The 20151-nt window shown below is 42.6% G+C and overlaps 1 protein-coding gene across 1 annotated transcript in view; it reads left to right on the forward strand.

Annotated features, from left to right (window-relative positions):
* Nucleotides 1-20151, forward strand: part of EXOC4 (exocyst complex component 4) — a 730059-nt gene that overhangs the window by 643911 nt on the left and 65997 nt on the right. The window contains exon 15 of the mRNA XM_059171891.1: nt 16448-16589. Coding sequence (XP_059027874.1) covers nt 16448-16589 — 142 coding nt within the window. The remainder of the gene's footprint in view (nt 1-16447; nt 16590-20151) is intronic.

Consider the following 20151-nt stretch of genomic DNA (forward strand, 5'->3'; position numbering starts at 1 on the left):
CCAGGAATTCTGCTTATGCGTTAGCATATGGAATGATAAACATGTTATGATAATTACAAAATAAATAACCGAGAAGGACTCAGGTGATGCTCACCCTGGGAAGTAAGCATCCGAATGCCCTTAAAGGAATTAAGCTTTTGTTGTCGTTCTTGTGAGTGGTTTAATGAAGGAAGAGCAGGACGCTGATAACTAAAATGAAAATATGAGATCTTGAAAAACAAAATACAGGGTCCTGTACAAGTTTTATTGAGAATTGACTGTACTACTGATTTTGCTTATCAACATCTTTGTTGTATAAACTATTTCACCTAAGATAATGGCAGAATGGAAAATGGGGAACCTTGGTAGCACTGAAGGAAATTAAAACTCTGTAGGCATTCCTATGTTTATTTTGAGTTCTGTAGAAGTGATTGACACTGTTATAAAAGTATACTACAGACCACTCAGTGAAATACAGGCTGTGAATGATGCTTTCTTGATAAAATGATGAAAGTGACATGGTGGCAGCCGTGATGGGAGGTTTCAAGTCATTTCCAAAAGTCTAATTCAGCTAAAGCAGGGTGGGAATTAAGTTCTTGAATTGTCTTTCCAATGACTTTTCTTCCCAAGAGGGAGAAAACGTGGAGACTCAATATTCTGTATGTAATTCTGACCAAAAGGAAGAACTCAGTGGGAAAGTGAACATTGTAATAGTCTTTGGAGAATGTTACCATGTCATATTGGAGTTTACACAGCAAAGCAAATACCAGGCATAGCGGGATGTATCATTTTCACAGAGTTAAATTTTCAGACATTCAGAAAATATATTGCTGTGATCCCATGGTTAGAACCTATCAAAGAGAGCATAGCTCACATCTGTGGGAGATGATACAAGATAAAATTTACACCATAAAAGGCTAAATCATTTCAACAAGAAAAAATATCAAACACATTTTATTCTAGGGTGTATTATTAAACACACAGAGACATTCTCTCATTTAATCCTTATAGTACCCCCATGAAGCAAATACCATGATTCTCTCTATTTTTGCATACTGAAAAACTGAGGCACAGAGAGGTAAAACAACTTACCCGAGGACACACAGCTATGAAGCCGTCGGTGGGGGAGCCAGAATTTCAACTTACCCAGTTTGCTTCCAGTCTAAACCTTTTATCACCACGTTGTGGTCTCGCCTCCAAAGAGCTTTCTGATAAGCTCATGTGGAAGGATGTAAGAATGAAAGATCGCGTGCCTAGTAGGCACGGAAGATGGAGAGTGAGCCCTGGGTGAAGTGTGAAGGTAGCAAAGACCCAGAATCACCCAGGGGTCACTAGAGATGCTGCCAACGATAAAATTTACTTGTATTTAGACACAAAAAGAACAGGAAATGGATGGGCTCACATTTCGCAAAATGACAAAGGTGATGCTAATAGAAGGCAGAACCACCCTTCTTCTGTTTCTGTTTTATTTAGAAAGGGGCTATTTTTCAAATGAAAAAATAATAGATAAGTCATAGTAAGAAACAAGTGCTAGGAAAACATCAGATGGCCTGGGGCGCTGTTTTAAAGTAGAATTCAAATAGATTATCTTGGGGTATTCAAGAAATTTGCTGAATTCGAGAAAATGTAAAACACGTGAAAGATGACTTAACACCAGATTACGGCAGGTACTCGGGTTCTCCAAGCAGGGGAAATGTGAAGAAATTCTAGAAATCGTAAACTAAAGTTTGCCCGTGACCCCAAGAACCAGCATGATTGTTGGCACCCAGAGAGGAATGCCAGGAGGGGCAGAAGCCCCCGTGGGTTCACAAGAGGAAAAGGAAAGGATCCTCGCTGCCCAAGGGCCCCCGGAAGAGACTGAACAGGCTTTGTAATAGAGGGAGCAGGAGCACTGTGCATATATCCATAAAATGAGAAGACTACATTTTGCTGTAATCTCAACATGTGTGTTTCATTTCCCAATGAATGTGAATGTATTTTCAGCGTAGCTCTTGTGTCCTATCAAACCAAGATTTACCAGTGTCATCTTAGTGTTTCTCTGAAAATAAAATTCTCCTTGGTCCAGCAGAGAAAGATGTAAAAATTGGTGAGTACCCACTTAAAACTAAATATTCTGATGAATGAGCCTAAGAACAAAGAGATTGAAGCTTTTAGGAGTCAATAGGGGGTTCCTTCTAAATTTCATGACTTCAGCCTGTCTGAGGGCCACCGATCCAAACTGTGGAGGCTGGAAGTTGTTACATGCTTCGTGTGCTCACAAATGTGGAGTTGTTTTGGAAGATAAGCTCAATATTGGGGCGCCTGGGTGGCTCAGTTGGTTAAGCATCCAACTTGATTTCAGCTCAGGTCATAATCTCAGGGTGGTAAGATCGAGCCCCACATCGGGCTCCATGCTAGATATGGAGCCTGCTTAAGATTCCTTCTCTTTCTCCCTCTGCCTTCCCCATCCCCCTGCTCATGGGCACATGCATGTGCGTCCTCTCTCTCTCTCAAAAAAAAAAAAAAAAAAAAAAAAAAAAATCAGTATTAAGCTGAAGTTTTTTATATAGCCTTTGAAAGCAGCTCCGAATGGAGTGACCTCTCTAAGAAGTCAGCTTTGTGGCAGTCTACATCTTTAACCTGGGATTTCATTAGAAAATAGTAGAGAAGCCCATGGCACACTTTTCTGAAAAACTGGACAGCTCATTGGATCGGTGAAACATTTTCCAAAGGGAAGGTCAAATCTATTTTGCAAAGGAGTCTTGGCAGGTGTTGTTCAAAATGAGAGCAGTTTATAATTGGTTCAGTATTCCGTAAACACATTTTTTTTTAAAAAGATACTAGAATTCATGTGGCTAAACTAATAAAGAGAAAGCTGGCCACTTGTTTCCAAGTAAATGTTTATACAGACTTTCCTGCCATTCATCCTCAGTCTGTAGGAGTTGTGCCGTAATTTAAGTGTTTGACTTTTATCCCTACTTTGGCGGTTATCTTGAGGCTGGCGTGCAATGGGAAATGGTTTGCTTGTGACCAAATCCCTCCTCTTCAAGGGCAGTGGTTTGTAAATGGCCCTGTCAGCAGATTTTTGCTGCCAGATCTTAATAGGTTGCAAATAAAAGTGGAGCTTTTCTGATGAAGGGAGCTGGCGGAAAGCAAGAGAATGGGCTTGGGGAGACTAGCAGCTCTGCCGAGCACGTTCGGCACATCCTGGCCTTAGAGGTCACCAGCTTCCGTGAAAGGGGAGCCCGGGGATGGATTCTTAGCGACTCTTCATCCCCCTCCCTCCTGCTCGAGATGGTCTCGGGAATATCTCATGCATATAAGTTTGTATGTATTTCTTCCTCTAGACTCAGTTGGGAAAACAGAAACCATGTCAGGTATTTCAAACAAGAGGGAATTTAATACAAGGAATTAGATGTTTTTGAAAGGGTTTTAAAAAGCTTAGAAAACAGTGGGAAGGAAGCAAAGAGCAATGAAAGTAGCTGCCAGCTTGCAGGAAACTAGGACATGGAGGGAAGGCGCCCAGAGGTTTTACCAAGTGCCAGGAGGAAGCAGCTGTCGCCAGAGCTCTCCTGCAAACAGCTGTGCACCCCTCTTATTGGCCATCTGCCTGAGCATCTTTCTACCAGTGCAAGAGGAAGAGCGCGCCTTCCTTCTCTCTTTGCCTTCCACATCTTCTGCGAATGCCTCTCGCTGGCAGGAGTTGGATATGTATTAACCTTACTCAAAATCTAAGTACCTTTGCCCTGCCGGAAAGCAGTTGGGAAATACAGTTCATTCCTGAGCTTCCAGAAAAGGGCTGGGGACAATACCAAGTTGACCAAGGACCAGGGCACAAGTGTATTTTCTCATCGCACTTTCTACAATAAATGTAATCTAGGGTAATATCGAGGGGAACATATTCCCAAGAAAAAATAAAATGACAAGTCTCCCTCGGGCAGGGAAGATAAAAAATATCTTTCCCAAATAAGCCCCGTTCGGCTGTTTTAAGCCTCCCTAGAAGAGCTGACTTGTCAGTGTCTTTATGTGCATATGAAAATAATTTATAACATGGTTTCTTACTCTTCAGGTGAAAATAACAGTTTTGATCACTTCAGGTCAAAATGCAAGACTCTGTGGATTCCTGGTCACCTTCTCGCTTAGCTGTACCACGCGGACACACACCCATGTACATTTCCCCTCCTGTCTCCTCACTGTGCCTTTGGCCAGGGAGAAGTAGCCTGTGCCCGTGAAGTAAATGCTGATTCATAGTACAAATCCGACCTTCCAAGCCCTGTGTGAGGAAGGCAGACCCAATCTCTCAAAAGCACAGTTTCCAAGCTTTGTGGGATATCCTTCTGAATTCCTAAGATAATGCCCAAGTTCCCTTTGCTCAAGAACCAAGTGCTACAGACATCCTTTCCATGAAAAGAAAGATCCCTGTCATTCCTCCCTCAAAATAATGTAAGAAACACCTACTTTATCTCCTCCCAGGCTGCTTCCGGGTGTCCTTCCTTGCTTGCCCGGCAAGCTTCACTTCCTCGTGCCTGCCTGAAATGCCCCCTCTTTCACTGAACTAACTTGGGAGAAAGTCCTTCTCCTCGCTTTGTAGATGAAAAGGTAAAATTTAAACCTGCCACTTGCAGTCCCCTCTTCTCCTGTTTGCCTCCACTTCTTTGACCATTACCACAATGCTGTAGTGTTCTCTAACTTTTGTGATTCCTTATTTTAAGGTCACAATGTCAGAAGTTTACACGTGTAAATGTCTTACTACATCGGTTTCTTTCTGTCCATTAGTCTCGTGAACAGCTAAGTCCACATCTCTCCAGTGTTTTGGAAGGTGTTTTGATGAGTAAGGAGATGAGTCTAGGAGTCCCAGTCTTCCAGAATTCCCAGCAAGAAGTCCAACAATAGTAGCTGAGATTTACTGAGCACTTACTATGTGCCATGGATTGTTCTAGATGCTTTATGTGCTCTCTAGACCCTGAGTCCTTATGATGACCCTGGAGGCTGAAACTGGTATCCCCCCAGTTCAGGGTCTTTGCAGTTTTAACCAAGGTCATTCAGTTAGTAGATAGTCGAGTCAGAATTTAGCCACCACTTTCTAAGTCTAAACTTGGTCAATCCAAGAGAATTGTTGTTATAAAACAATAGAAAAAATAGGGTTCGTAGTTACTATGAGAGCACTCATGTGCTTTTACTTAGAGAAAGAAAGTTACTTAGATTTCCAGTAGGGTTAATACGTATCCTCAGATTATATACTCACTTGATAGAAAAACGATTGCTTCTCTATGTAGCTTACCCTTAACTGGCTTCAAAACAGATTATGAATCTTTTGATATTTAGGACAGTTGATTCTGGAAGCATCTATATGATTGTTAATGATCCTGGAGATTATAGGGCGATGCTGGAATGCGTGTGAGAACGGTATTCACGTGTTACTAATGTGTAAAGACAGAAATATGGCTGTACCATATTAACCTTCACAAGGCATTAGTCAATATGTGTGCGGTATGAGCTCATCCGTTTAGCCTGCAGAGGTCATATCTGACACAAGAGAGCTTTAAAGGGGAGAGACTTAGTTAACTGTTACCTTTACCACACACTGGAGAGGTGGCCACCCCTGTACTCACGGAGGAGAAATTCTCTCAGCAAGATTTACACCTGCAAGTCCTATACCATGTGTGTTAGGAGGTTCATTCTCTGCATTTCTTACTTCCAACATGCTTCGGAGGGAGCCAGCGCCGGTGACACAGCTAGTCTCGGGGCTGGTCTGTGTGCTTGGTGGCAGGGTCAGTGCTGGCTTCCTAATAAGTCAGTTGTCTGTGTGTTTGTCCTCCCAGTCCATAGAATCAGAGTGACCAGTGCTTCTAGGATTCTACCTGTTTTGTTCCGCACTCACAATAACTCGCCACGTTTTGCTGTTCCCTGTCTAAAGCTCATCTGATTGCCCCAGAGCCTACTCCAAGCTATGGCCGGAGGAGATGGATCCTGGGGTCTGCTGTTGTTTCATTCAGTACGTCATTATTGACTAAATAATAGTGTTAATAGTAGTTGCGATGGCAATAGTCGCTGCCATGTGTTAAGGGCTCGTGAGGCAAACACTGTTCTGAGCCTCTGTGTGTTCTCTCATTGAATCCTCAGACTCGTGGGAAGTAGGTAAGGTGATCCTCCCAAAAGTGAAACTTGTTGTACCTGCTGTAGGTCAAGATGATTATTTCTTAACTCAAGTCCAAATGTATGAATGATGCAGCTGCCTGGCGAGGAGATTCATGGGGACAAAGGCCACTGGAAGAAGTCACGTGCAGGAGACACCCCAACAAGGGCTTTCCGTGTAACTCCCTCAGCTCTGTCTCCCTGTGTGGTACGGTTGGCCATGCCCTGTCAGGAAGTGTGCCTTATTCTGTTTGGTTCAGTCTCACCAATTGCAAGTGGACCTCCTGTTTCCAATTTACACAGTTAATGAGTCATCCCTGGAGGTTTTCGGGAAGATTTACAAATCCTCGAGCTGGAAGGATCCCGTTGACACATGAATAAATGTTATCTCTTTGCCACATAATATTTTTGCGTCTGCAATTCTCTTGCAACTTAAATCTGTGTCGCTTACTCACGGAAAATATCTGGCTAAGTATTTGTTAACACCTTAAGATGTTTTTTGATGCTGGGTTTTACAGAAACACAAAAGGCTTACGGAGTCCACGGAAATCTAATAGAGTCCCACAATAGTGCCTTTCAGCACAAGGACAGGAGCTGTTCATTAGCTTTTCCTCCATTTCTCTTTCATATCCGGCAGGAGCTGAATTGGCCACACCACACGCCTTTTTAGTAGATGACTAGGTTTTTACCAGGCCTCGGGGAGGATTATTCGGAATAAAGGAAAAATCAATCTTAATGTCTCCCCCCAGGACCAGAGGGGACTGAGGTCTGTGCCGTCACTCTCGAGGTATAAAAACCAGTGTGTCTGGGCTGGTTGACACTGTAGAGAAGTCGAGACTAAAGCTCACCATCTTGGAGGACCTGGGGCTTTGCTCAGGCTCGTTACTGTCGAGAGAGCCCTGTTTCATGAGAAACCAGGTGTGATCTTCCCTCTACAACACGGCCCCGTGTCCTTTATCCTGTTGGCTCCGAATTGGCCTCTTATCCTGTGGTAGCCTAAGGGAACAACAGTCCTTTTTTTTTTTTTTTTTTTTTAAATCTCGCTTCTTATTTTTGTTTTGCCCTTCACCGTGAGCCTTACAGGGATCTGCCCTGTTTTCTCTGTCTAGGTCAATATTTGGGATAATTCTTCAGTTTCACTCATGGCCTTCCTGGAGGTTCAGTTTCTTACCCTGAAACAGAATAATGTTCCAAGCTAATAAGCTATTTGGAAGACACTGGGTTAAAGGCACTGTGGAGCTATAATGAAAAGAAAAAGACATAAAATTCTTTGATTTGTCCTTAACCTGCCAATTCAGGGCAACAGGCATTACTGCTGAGGGTAAGGAGGATCTCAACTGTGGAAGAGTAGATTGTGGCTTTCGTTCTCACAGATCTCACAAGCTCCCGGGGTCTCTACAGCACGAGGGGAGCTGCGCCAAGACTGGAACGGGGAGAGGGAGGCCTAGTGTTACTGGAGTTCACATGGTCCTAGCTTTGTGGCAGGCACCATGGGAGGGGCCATGCACCCCATTTGGTCACGCAACAACACTCTGAGGAGACACGTGAGGACAGTGAGGCCGACTGTTGTTAAGAACTGTGCTCTACAGGTAATATAATACGGGAGAGAAGAAGTTCTGTTCCTCTGGGAACCAGCAGGGAAGAATATGGTTTCACAGAGATGGAAATTACTCTTAAGCGGCATCCTTAAAACTGAGTTCTTTATAAAGATTTGATCTTTGGTCTTTATTTATTTACTTTTTGTCTTATAATAACACATTCTTAAACCAATGTTACTGAGCATCCATGCCATTAGTCTGGGCTGCAAGTGGCGCAAACACACCTTTTCTTCCCCCAAAGCATCACTGCCTGCAGTTAGGGTCATAGAAGACATTTTGGGGTAGGGAGAGGAGAGTGAGGGAGAGAGTTGTTCCAAAGGACACGAAGTTATGTTGCTCATAAGTCTGTGACTGACGGGGGGGGGGGGGGGGGGGCGGGGGGGGGGAAGATACAATACGTGATCATTTAAATAACAAATGGTAGCACAGAAACGAAAGAAGGTCTTTGCCTCCTGCACCCACTGGAAGTATTTTTTTTACCATAAATATATTATCAATTAGGTAATTAGATCCTCGAAAAGCAAACATAAATAAGACACATTCACTTTGTGCTCCAGTTCCTCCATTCTTAATCTCTTTTGTCCTTCCTAGTGATGAATTTTTTCCTTTTTTAGCCACCCCAATTTATAAAAAAAAAAAAAAATCCCTTCCATTTTTCCTCCTCCCCTTCAGAGGAGACAAAAGAGAGCTTCCTTCCAAAAGCAGCAGGGAAAAGGCTTGGCATGCTTGCCGCACAGCCGCTAGCTCTAAGAGGCTTCTTCGGGCTGGATGTTAGGCCTCCGAGAGGGGGCTGTATTTCCAGAGCTGGTCACCCACAGGTACGCCTGCACAAGGTCTAATGTGAATGATGTCCAGTATGTCCCCCATCCTTGGCCATCGTAATTCTGTAGGTCAGGGAACAGTCTGAGGCAGCATTCTGGTTTTCGGAATCAATTGATTTCACTAGTCCAAACTTAAAATTTCTAGGGAAATCTGGACTAAAAAGAACGAGGTATTATTCAGGGACAGAAGAACCAGTGCTTCTGAAATAGGAAGCAAAATTGAAGAGAACCCACCTGACATGTTTCTTACGTAAGCCTGATCCTTATATAGAAACGCAGCAGAACTGCTTCAGGGAAAGTTCCGGATTGTTCAGCGGATGGGAAGGAGTGACAAAAGAGATGACTTGCTAAATAGATAAATGACCGTGCCAAAAGCTAGGACTGCTGGCAAAGCATAGCAGGGAGTTTAAAAATGTATCTCAGAAAAAGAAAGAATGATCAAAGAGTCACCATGAAACACCATTGTTTGGAGTAACTGACTTAGATAAAAAGGAAAGGACACCTCTATCCTAAGAAAATTCAGAATTCAGGGTGCCTGGGTGGCTCAGTCAGTTAAGTGTCTGACTTCAGCTCAGGTCATGATTCCAAGGTCGTGGGATTAAGCCCCATGAGGATCTCCCTGCTCACAAGGACCCTGCTTCTCCCTCTCCCTCTGCCTGCTGCTCTGCCTGCTTGTGCTCTCTCTCTTTCTCTCTCTCTCTCTCTGTCAAATAAATAAATCTTTTTTTAAAAAATTCAAATTCGATGCTATGAAGACAGTAGAGACTTTAGCATGTGAAAATCACCTCTGCTTCCAGAAGCCAGTCGGTTTCATAAATAGGTAAGTGATTTATTGAACAAGCACTTAGAAGGGTGACTACTGTGTGCAAAGCACTGGGGTCAAGGCTGGTTAGCTTGTATAGGTTTACAAATAATTCCAGAGCATGAATAAAACGTAGGATAGTGGCACAGAGAAATTGAAAAGCCGGAGGACAGAGCTAGCTGGCACTGAGGTTCCAACTTGGAACCACAGCCCGAGAGTGTTTGACACCTTCAATTCGTCCCCACCATTAGGCTTGATAGCAGCACAATCTTGTAGGCATTTAGGGAGAGGGAAGAGTTCGGGCGAGGGTCTTCTGGCCCAGTTCCCTCTGCTTCTATAAGCCCCTTAAATTCTTTTTTTTTTTTTTTTATTTTTATTATTTTTTTAAGATTTTATCTATTAACCTGACAGAGAGAAATCACAAGTAGGCAGAGAGGCAGCCAGAGAGAGAGAGAGAGAGAGAGGGAAGCAGGCTCCCTGCCGAGCAGAGAGCCCGATGTGGGACTCGATCCCAGGACCCTGAGATCACGACCTGAGCCGAAGGCAGCGGCCCAACCCACTGAGCCACCCAGGCGCCCAAGCCCCTTAAATTCTTAATGTCACAAGCCTAATCTGCATTCCTATTTTTATATTTAAAAAATGTCAGCCAGGTAACAACATTGAAGGATCTCGAAATTATTTACAGAACCTAATAACCCACCGTTCTGGGAGTTAGGAAGATACGATTACCTCGATTTTCTAAATACGAAAACTGAAGATTGGAAATTAAATAAATGTATCCCAGGTTCAAGCAGACATCGTTATGTGGTGTCTATCATTTCTCTGTACAAATAGCAAGAGGAGTCAGAAATAATGATTGTACCAAAATGTGATCTTCTAAAATGTTTTCAAGTGAGAAAATCTCATGGGATCATTCTTCATTGTCTTTTTTCCATCTTCTAAAAAGTTTGGATTCACAGTTAACCTTTCTTTTCTTGCCGCAATAACCAGCTTTTCCTTTTCAATTTATCACTTTGATGACAGCTGATACCAGTCTAAGCTAACATTGTAACAATTTTAGATAATGTTACAGATGCACAAGGGCATCCTCCTATGAATCAATTAAAGAAGTCACAGTAAGTTGCCATTGAAAGTGTAGCAGCTGCATCCTTGAAAACAGATGCTCTTCTGGGTCTGAATGAGTCCAATTTCAACTAATTTTAAGACTTAAACACATTTCAGTCTGGTTAATATTAGGATGTGGAACCACTTGAGACATCCTAATGTCCTAGGCTGATTGCTTCTCCATGACAGTACACTGGCTTCCCTTGAAAGATACTGGTTATTTGATATGCCAGGGATTTTATGTCTGTGGAAAAGAGAGGACCCCCAAGGCTTGGCTGCCACAAGGCAGACTCATGAAATTAAAGTGACTTCTAAAGGCAACACCATTTATAGGGATGTGCTTGGGCTGTAGGGATTGACCAGAATTCCTTTAGACTGCACTTCTGCAGGATTCCTGAACAGCCCAGGAAACCAGCTAGCATGAATTACTTTCATATACCCACTCTGTCCCCAGAATATACTCAAGAAACTAAGGGAAAAGTTACAGTTGTAAATGGCAAGCTGTGCCTTCTCTCTCCTGATTTTCACCAATCTGTTATTATGTGAGTTATTTGTCCTGGCACATTGGTCAATTAAAATATTTGTTCTGTTTAATAAAAAAGCATCGATTGAGCTCCTGTATGCCTCCCAACAGATATAGACAGATATAGATATATAGATAATCTCTGCTGTGAAGGAGTTAATGATCTCTAGGAAGACATACTGATAAACAGATGTCAATGGTATATGGTAACTACTGTAATAGAATTATGGGGTGGGGAGGGGGGGTGAACAGAGGAGCCAATGACCCAGTCTGGAGAATCAGGAAACACTTTCTGAGCCAGAAAGCATGAATAGTTTAGAAAGAGGGTTAAGAACCATCCAAGGCACAGAATCCTGAAACAGCAGGATATGTTTAGGGAATCTGCTTTAAGAAGGTGTCAGATTAATGGGCCAGGATGGGAAAGGAGAGAAGTTGGAGAGGAAGGAGAAAATGGGAGTTAGGGAAATGGTGAAAAACTGAAGTGTTGGACAGAAACCAAAAATAATGGAAAGCCTTGCTCAGGAGCTTGGACGTCAACACATAAGCAATGGGAAACACTGATGTTATTTTTACAAGAAATTGACAAAGTCTCATTTGTGTTTTTGAGGAATAACTGCTTCTCTAACTCATTTAATGAGCTAAACATGGAGGATTGAATCAAGGTAGGGGCCAGGCGTGAGGCCTCCTCCTATAGTAGTAGTTCATGGCAAAGATGCGGACAGAACCGAGAAAGTCACAGCAGGTACAGAAAAGACAAAAGATATTAAGAGATGTTTAGGAAATGAAATTGGCAGAAATTAGTCTTTGCCGGGGAGAGTGAGGGAGAAAAGAGGCTCAAAAATTACTTTCAAGCTTGCAGCTGAGATTTCTAGATTGCTACACCACTGAGGCAGAGGGAATTGAGGATAAAGAGCAGATGCTGAAGATAGAGAATGAGTTTTGTTTGGAAGACATTGCATTTGAGATGCCGGTGGGATATATAGGTAAGGCTAGCTTGCACAGTTGCTCAAATGAAGTTTAGGAGTCCTCAATCCCTCGATAAGAGCAAAAGCCATGAAAATGGATGAGCTCACTCATGGAGAACATAGAGAATGATAAGTAAGGGAGACCAACAGAGAAAAAAGTCCTGGGAACCCCAGCACTTATGGGTGGGCTAAAGGAAGAGGATCCAGGGAAGGAAATGATGAAAACAATGTCCGCTATCGGACACCCAGAGGAGCAGGGTGCCAGCTAAGCCAAAAGAAAATGGAATTTTAAAAGGAAAGTGGCCAATCAATGTTGAACATAGCAGAGGGCCTTTCTGAGGTTAGAACCGTAAAGCACCCAATGTTTTGGCAATTAAGAGATCATTGGTGATGATGAGATAATGCTGTACTAAGGAGGTAGAGGCAGAAGGATTATGGCATGTAGAAGAGTTAACAGGCAAGACCACAGAGAGAGCAAGTGTTGATGATTCCTTTGAATTCTTAATGAGAATCTGACGTTCTTAAGAGAGGAGTGACAAGGGGTGCCTGGGTGGCTCAGTGGGTTAAAGCCTCTGCCTTCGGCTCAGGTCTTGATCTCAGGGTCCTGGGATCGAGCCCAACATCAGGCTCTCTGCTTGGCAGGGAGCCTGCTTCCCCCTCTCTCTCTGCCTGCCTCTCTGCCTACTTGTGATCTATCTCTCTATGTCTGTCAAATAAATAAATAAAATCTTTAAAAAAGGTAAAAAAAAAAAAAAAAAAGAGGAGTGACAAGAGAGTAGGAAGGACAAAGCAACATGAGTTGGGAAAAGTTGCTGAGAAGGGGAAAAGGAGCTAGCCAAACACTAGGGAAAGATGGACAAGTGACATTGAAGACATTTTTGAGATTAAAATCCAGAGAGTTTTAGGGGCAACAATCCATACTTTCGTTTTTCTGTCAAAAGATGAGTTGCAGGGGCGCCTGGGTGGCTCAATGGGTTAAGCCGCTGCCTTCCGCTCAGGTCATGGTCTCAGGGCCCTGGGATCGAGTCCCACATCGGGCTCTCTGCTCAGCGGGGAGCCTGCTTCCTCCTCCTCTCTGCCTGCCTCTCTGCCTACTTGTGATCTCTTTCTGTCAAATAAATAAATAAAATCTTAAAAAAAAAAAAAAAAAGATGAGTTGCAGAATTAGCCAGGGTTAGATCAAGTTGCCACAGAAGAATCTATATTAAAGGTCATTGGGCAGACAGGGACACGTGGCCTCCTCTTGCTATGAGCAAGGCTGAAAATGTGAACATTCAGCTTTCTGGAGTCTATAGCTGTGTGAACAAGGGAGAATTGGAAATGTGCCTTGGTTTACCTAACAGGGAGTGCCTGCCCTGGAGAGCAAGCTTCATCATCCTCCTATAAACTGATCAATTTAGTACAGAAAGCCACAGTTCTACTGCCACGATTAGTTAGCTGAGAGTCTCCAAGATGCCTGCTTTTATACAGTGGCTATAGGAGGAGCAGGATATTATGAATGATTTGATGGGACCCATCCCTAGTATTAGCAGAACAACTCAAAGTGTATATCTTAATAAAATGATCAAGTTCTAATATTTTTTAGAAGATTTTTATTTATTTGTTTGACAGAGAAATTGCAGGTAGGCAAAGAGGTAGGCAGAAAGAGAGGGGGAAGCAGGATCCTGCTGAGCAGAGAGCCTGATTTGGGGCTAGATCCCAGGACCCCGAGATCATGACCTGAGCCAAAGGCAGGGGCTTAACCTACTGAGCCACCCAGGCACCCCAAGTACTGATATTTTTAAAGTCCAATATATGTGGGCTTTGCTGATATGAAGAGCAATCCCTAAGATAAACCACCACATGGCCTCTAAAAGGATGTATCAGGTGTGTGTCCAGTAACCTCCTATCTCAACTGTATCCCCAGACTCTTCTGTCAGCTTTGCTTTTTTGTAGGTTTCCATTTGACATTTAAGAGAGAGTTCACTGTTTTGTGTTGTATCTGTTTGCCATGCTCAGCATTTTTTTGCTCTGTATATTCCTTCTTGTTAAGAAAACTCTGTAAGTTTCAGGGAGCCCTCAGGAACTCACAGGAGTTCTATAGAACTCTGGGCATGAGGCTTCATGTCGCTTTACTAAAGTTACATTTTTGTTGTAAATAACAGTCCAGTGAAATGAGCAACGTGCTGCTTTTCTAAACTCCTTTTACCTCTCTCATTCCAAGTTTTATCTTGACTGTTTATCTTCCATTAATTTCATCTACTTGGATTTTTCTTCTTGGTGGAATTTGTCCAAAATGTCTTTGATGGAGTTAGGAGATTGATATAACTTTGGACCTTAAGCCACGAGTCTGATCTCTTTGGGGTCTGATTTCTGCCCCCATCGTGGCACATAAAGAGCTCTCAATCGACAGTCTGTGTCACTCAGCAGCAGAGTCCAAGGGTTCAAAGCCCTAACATGCTTTGAAATATTAGACTAGTGTTCCTTATAGTTGCTTTCATGTGGCCTGCTGGATGAAAAAATTACGAAGGCGGTGATCTCGTCTTGCAGTCCTACAGGCTGGGCAGTGTTCACCATGGAGAGGGGCTGCCGTGCCGTAGCCACTCTCCTGTGGGTGGAGTTAGTGAGCCTCTTGAGTGATGCCAAGGCTGGTAGGAATTTGAAATCTACATCGTTACATTTCATTCTTCCTTACAGATCCGTTCCCTTGGCCTAAATTCATTTTTTGTTTAATCTTTGCCATAATACCTGAATTTATTCAAGTCTGGTTTCCCAGAGAACTTGGCCCTATGAGGCTGGGCTGTCTTTCTGGGCCCTTCTCTGGGCATAGCAAAGTCCAAAAACAGATGCAGTTCTGACAGCCTGTGGCTGTAGACCCTGCCACAGCCACCTGTGACTCTCTACCCTATAAGGGGAACCCCTCCTGAGCCTGTCAGTGATGCTTTGCCAGATCTCACAGGCCCCAAGTGCCCTTCCTCCAAAAGACACTGCATCCTCTGACAGAAGGATTTTCAGGTGGAAAAGCAAAAAATACTGATAATGGAATCTCAAGGGAATTATCTTTTAAGTAGCTTGTCACTATAGTTAAGCTTAAAACTCTTAACCTGGCCAAATCACATGCTAAAGAATAATAACAATTGCTTATTATTTATATTAATATTAAGTGAGGTTGATATACTATTATTATATGTGTTTTACCCACATTAACCCATTTAATGCTCCCCAAAACCCCATGCTGTAGGTGGTATTATCTCCATTTTACAGTGAGAAACTGAGGCAGACATAATTTAAGTATTTAGCTCTTGGTCACATAATAAGTGAGTAGTGGAAACAGGATTCAAAACCTGTCTTGGAAACTCTCGAATACTAAAAGAACTTTTGAATGAAATTGCCAAATTCGTTGTTGGTGATCTTTGAGAAGTTGTGGGGAACTGGATATGCAATAGAAGTCTAGATATAAATATAGTTTGCATTTTTGCTGTTCAATATTTTCCTTAAAAAAGTGTCCAAGTACCATAAATAATTTATTAATTACTTGATAGAGATACAGAAGGTAAGGTAACTCTACCAAATTTTCCAAAAAGACCTTTTGGGGCTTTTAGCTGACTGTAGGCTGTATATGAAATAAAGCAGAATACAGCACACTCTTCCTACCCCCCACCCAAGAAGATTTCATCTTCTTGGCATAGCAGATGGCTTCAGCATAGCATCTAGAACAAGGGAACTAATCATTCTCTTTAGAAAGGACAGATCTACTCTATGGTATTTTTTTTAAGATTTTATTTATTTATTTGAGAGACAGATCACAAGTAGGCAGAGAGCTAGGCAGGACCTAGCTCAGGACCCTGAGACCATGACCTGAGCCGAAGGCAGACACTCAACCCAGTGAGGCACCCAGGCGCCCCTACTCTATGGTATTTATTATGTTTGGTCCCAAGTGCCACATTTCAAATGTTGTCCAGAACAATTGGAATGGTTTTGTTGGCAAATTAAGAGAATTAAGAAACAATTCACTCTGATTATATGAAGAATAGCTGAAACACTGGGGTTAGTTAGCCTAGAAAAAGGGAAGACTTGAAGGAAGCCAAAGATGTGGTGTCTTGAATACTTGAAGTGCCAACACATATGAGAATGGTTGCCAAGTTCTAGAATCAGAGCCCATGATTAGAAGTTAATGGCAACAGATGTCAGTAGATCGAGATGGAGTAGGCTGCCTTAAAAGGTACTGAGTTTTCGTTCACACCCATCGGAGTACGTAAGCAGACGCCCAGCAATCACTAGAACATGTGCAAGAGACACAGGCCTCGACCACATGGTTGGGCCGGATGCCTGCTCAGGCCATTTCCAACGCCAAGGTTCTGCTCTAGTAATCTGTGAATGGGTTGAAGACAGCCAGTGTTGAATCAAGTACAGAAACAGCCTGTTGTGTCTTGGATGTTGACTGCTGCCCACACCAACATTAGTCAAATTGGTAAAAACATGATGAACAGCAAAGTAAGATGTCATTTCCAGCAGATCTCCAGGCACACAGTGCCGTGACTGGTGTTTTCTTCTCCTTTCAGTGCTGTCTCCGGCTCAGGAGAGCCACGTGACCATGGATCTGCCCCCAGTGTCAGAGCAGATCATGCAGACGCTGAGTGAACTTGCCAGATCTTTCCAGGATATGGCTGACCGCTGCTTGCTGATGCTGCATCTGGAAGTCAGGTATGACGCAGGCAAGCCCAAGACCGCAGCTGAAGTGCGCCGCGCGTCACCTATTGCTTGCGTCTTTCTGGAGCATATCACTGTCACTTTTGGTTCTTACTACTGATGTCCTTTTTAATTTTTTTACACTGAATGTGATTTCTAGTGTTAATCACTGTAAAAGTTTTAAGCACATGCTGTATCGTAAATATGGTGATTCAGAGTCTGCGTGGCCTGTGACATCAGAATGTTCTAGATTTAAATGTCTCTACCAGCTAGTTAGGCCATCTTAAAGTCAGTTAATGCACCTTTCTTGATCCTGTTTTCTCATCATAAAAGTAAAACAATAATTCCTAGCCTACAAACTTTGTAAATGAAATAATAATTACTACAATACCTGCCACAAAATAAATGCTCAGAATGTGGTAGCTTTGTGATTATGGTGACTTTATTGTCACTTTTTCACGAATGTGCTCGGCTAATCGGTAAGGGAGTATACAGATGCAAGAGCCGTCCTTCAAGAACTTGAGACCTAAGAAGAGGTTACGTTAAATCATAATTCAGGATAAGCATTTCAAAGATGCCGTAATTTTGGATTCTTGTTCCTTCCCTTGCGGTGTAGAACATTCTTAGTGTTGGTGGGCTCTCTTATCACACCTGTGGAAATGGTAGAAAGAAAAGACTGTCTTCAATCATTTGTTCATTCAATAAACATTTACTAAGTGCCCTCTGTGCCAGGCGGTGTGCTAGGAATTGGGATATAGCAAAGAAAAAAAATCGCTCAAGAGCCCTGCTCTCGTGGAGCTACATTCTAATGGGGGAAACAGCCTATGAACGAACAAAGAAAGATAATTTCACATAAGTGCAACTAACAAAATACCATAATGGAATCAAGCAGTGCTGATACAACTACAAAGTGAGCCATATGTTTGAACCACATAGATCATTGAAATTTTCTAAGAGTCACATTTGAAAAAGTAGAAGGAAACACATAAATTATGATATATTTTGTCTAACCCAGTGTATCCAAAATATTATTTCAGCATATAACTAATGTCAGAATTATGGATGAGCTAGTTTACATTTTTCTGTGTACGAAGTCTTTCCAAATCTGCATGTTTTACACTTAGAGCACATTGAAATTCAGATTGGTCACATCTCAAGTGCTCGATAGCCGCACGTGGCTAGTTTTCATTCTGGACATGGCAGAGCGTAGCTGGGCTTGACTACAAAGAGGTATTGGCTTTTAGATAGTGTTTTTTAGATAGTGTGGCCAAAGAAAATGTGACATAGTAACAAGAAGGAACCACGTGTGTAAAGACCTAGGAGAAGGGAAGCTCAGACCAAGAGGTCCCAAGATAATCAAGCTTGGCAGTGTTGAGGAGTGGAGAAGGGTCAGGGTGTGTAGAACACTGGGAACAAGGAAGTGAGGAGGAGTGTGAGACTATCAGAAGAGGCAGCTGGGGCCTGACCACGTGTGGTCGTGAAGCCTGGCACGTCATCCTGCCATGTAGACCAGGTGAGTAGCTCAGATTTCATTCTAAGGGCATCATGAAGACATAGAAAGGTTCTAAGCAAGGGAGAGAGCTTCATTCATTCCTTCCTTCATTCATTCATTTTCATTTTTAAAAGGGCACTTCAGCTATCGTTTGGAAAAGGGATTATAGGAAGGAGTAGGATTGGAAGCCTAGCGTGCGCTGAGACCAGTTATGAGCTCCAGAGCAGCAGAGAGGAGGTATGAAAAGGGTTGGTTTGAGATCTGTTCCAAAGGCAGAGCTGCTGAAATGTGTTGATCACCTGGGTGGGGTGCAGGGGCTGGTGGCAGCAAAAGAAAGGACTCGAGGAAAACCAGTACCTTTGGACCCAGCGTAACTCTGTGGGTGCCAGGGCCATTAACGGAGGTGAGAAAGCCTGATGGAGGAGAAGGGTTGTAGGAGGGAGAAAATCAAGACTTCCATCTGGGAGATGGTTAGTTAGAGGCACCTACTAGACCTCTAGGTAGCCATATCAGACCCCTGGTGGATACGGCCTTCTGGAACTTCAGGATCAGAAAATTCGAGATCAGAAAGTGCACAGTAACACATCTTCTGTATTACCATGAGACATTATTAAAGTTCATAGAGCATTTTCTTGTTTCATTTGGAGTCTTTACTAGGTTGAGGTTTTAAAAACATAAATAGGATTTTGGTTCATATGTCTGGGCTCCAGTTAGAAATTGGATATCTTTCAGGTGTGCTTAGGCAAAGCATAATTGATCATGTATTCTGGATGTCATTTCTTGTGTATTCCTTGTGCTCTGTTCATTCTTCATTATCTTGTCCAATGGCTTACTTCTTAATTATGCCACACCTTGCGAGTGGAGTAAGAGAAGCAGCATTGCAGGTTTGAAATGTTTTACCCGACCTCATTTCTGATCATATTCCTTACATGCAGCTGTCCAGGAAGAAAAGCCCTTCCTCTATGTTTTCTGATTTGTTTTGTGATAATTTTTAGATTTGTTTTCTGTTTACTTACAAGCTGACAGTGAAATAAATCAGGTGGTTTCTATGAATAGATAAATGTAATAGACAGGAACAAAACCAAAAATCAGTAACATTCTGAAGCCCCGTTACCCGGGTTGCACAGAAAAGCAAGGGAACATCAAATTAGTTACTATCACAGCTCCTGGAATTTATGCTATCGATTGTGTTGGGAACACAAAGTGTTCCATGTTCAGAACTAGCCGCTTGTAGTGTAGTTAATTCCCAGTGGGAGATTTTTCAACATGTTTGAGTTAGTCTTTTAAATCCTTAACCTCTATTCTGCCCTCTTTATTTTCATACGCCATGATGGTACTATTCTTAATGCTGAACATACCTTAGTCATTATTTATTAACTTGACAAGAAACCATTCATCGTGATGACACCCATTGCTGTATCTCCTTCAGCAATCGCTGAAAAACAGAAAAAGGTCATTGTACGAATGAATAACAAAAGCACTGAGTTTGAGAGTCCTGGATGCAGAATTTCCTTCCCTTGATTTTTGCTCAAAGCACTAAACATGTTTATTGTTTCTAAATTAATGTCTCCTACCTTCTCATATCACATGGTTTCAACATTCAGGTTGCTTTGTTTTGAATATGTTCCATACTGTCTTTGTTCCTTTTGAAGTATGACAAGTAAAGCTAGGCAGAGAGTACTGTGGATGGCTCCGGAAATGAATATTGACAGATTTCATTCATTCTCTGTCACAATAACAAGCATGTGTGTGTGTGCGTGTTCATACGGTTGATAATACAAAATGAACAAAGTGCATTGCTAGCATCTGTACACTACTGTGGTAATGCTGAAGTAAGGAGGGTGCTGGGCTCCCCCGTATCCACAGTGGACGATGATGACTCCTAGAAGGAGGGAGTCAGCTGTGCCGTTTTTATTCCTCTGGCCCCAGAACCTGGAACAGTCCTGCCCCCATAGTAAGTGCTCAATAAAAATCTGAATGCTTCTGGAGAATGAGCTGGTTTGAAATCAAACCCAGACAAAAGAAGTGCTGTTTGTCCATACAAAACCTGTTGCTCTTTAAAGGAAATGAAGTCGTTTGAAGGCT

The sequence above is a fragment of the Mustela lutreola genome, chromosome 4 (genome assembly GCF_030435805.1).
Source record: "Mustela lutreola isolate mMusLut2 chromosome 4, mMusLut2.pri, whole genome shotgun sequence".
Classification (NCBI taxonomy): domain Eukaryota; kingdom Metazoa; phylum Chordata; class Mammalia; order Carnivora; family Mustelidae; genus Mustela; species Mustela lutreola.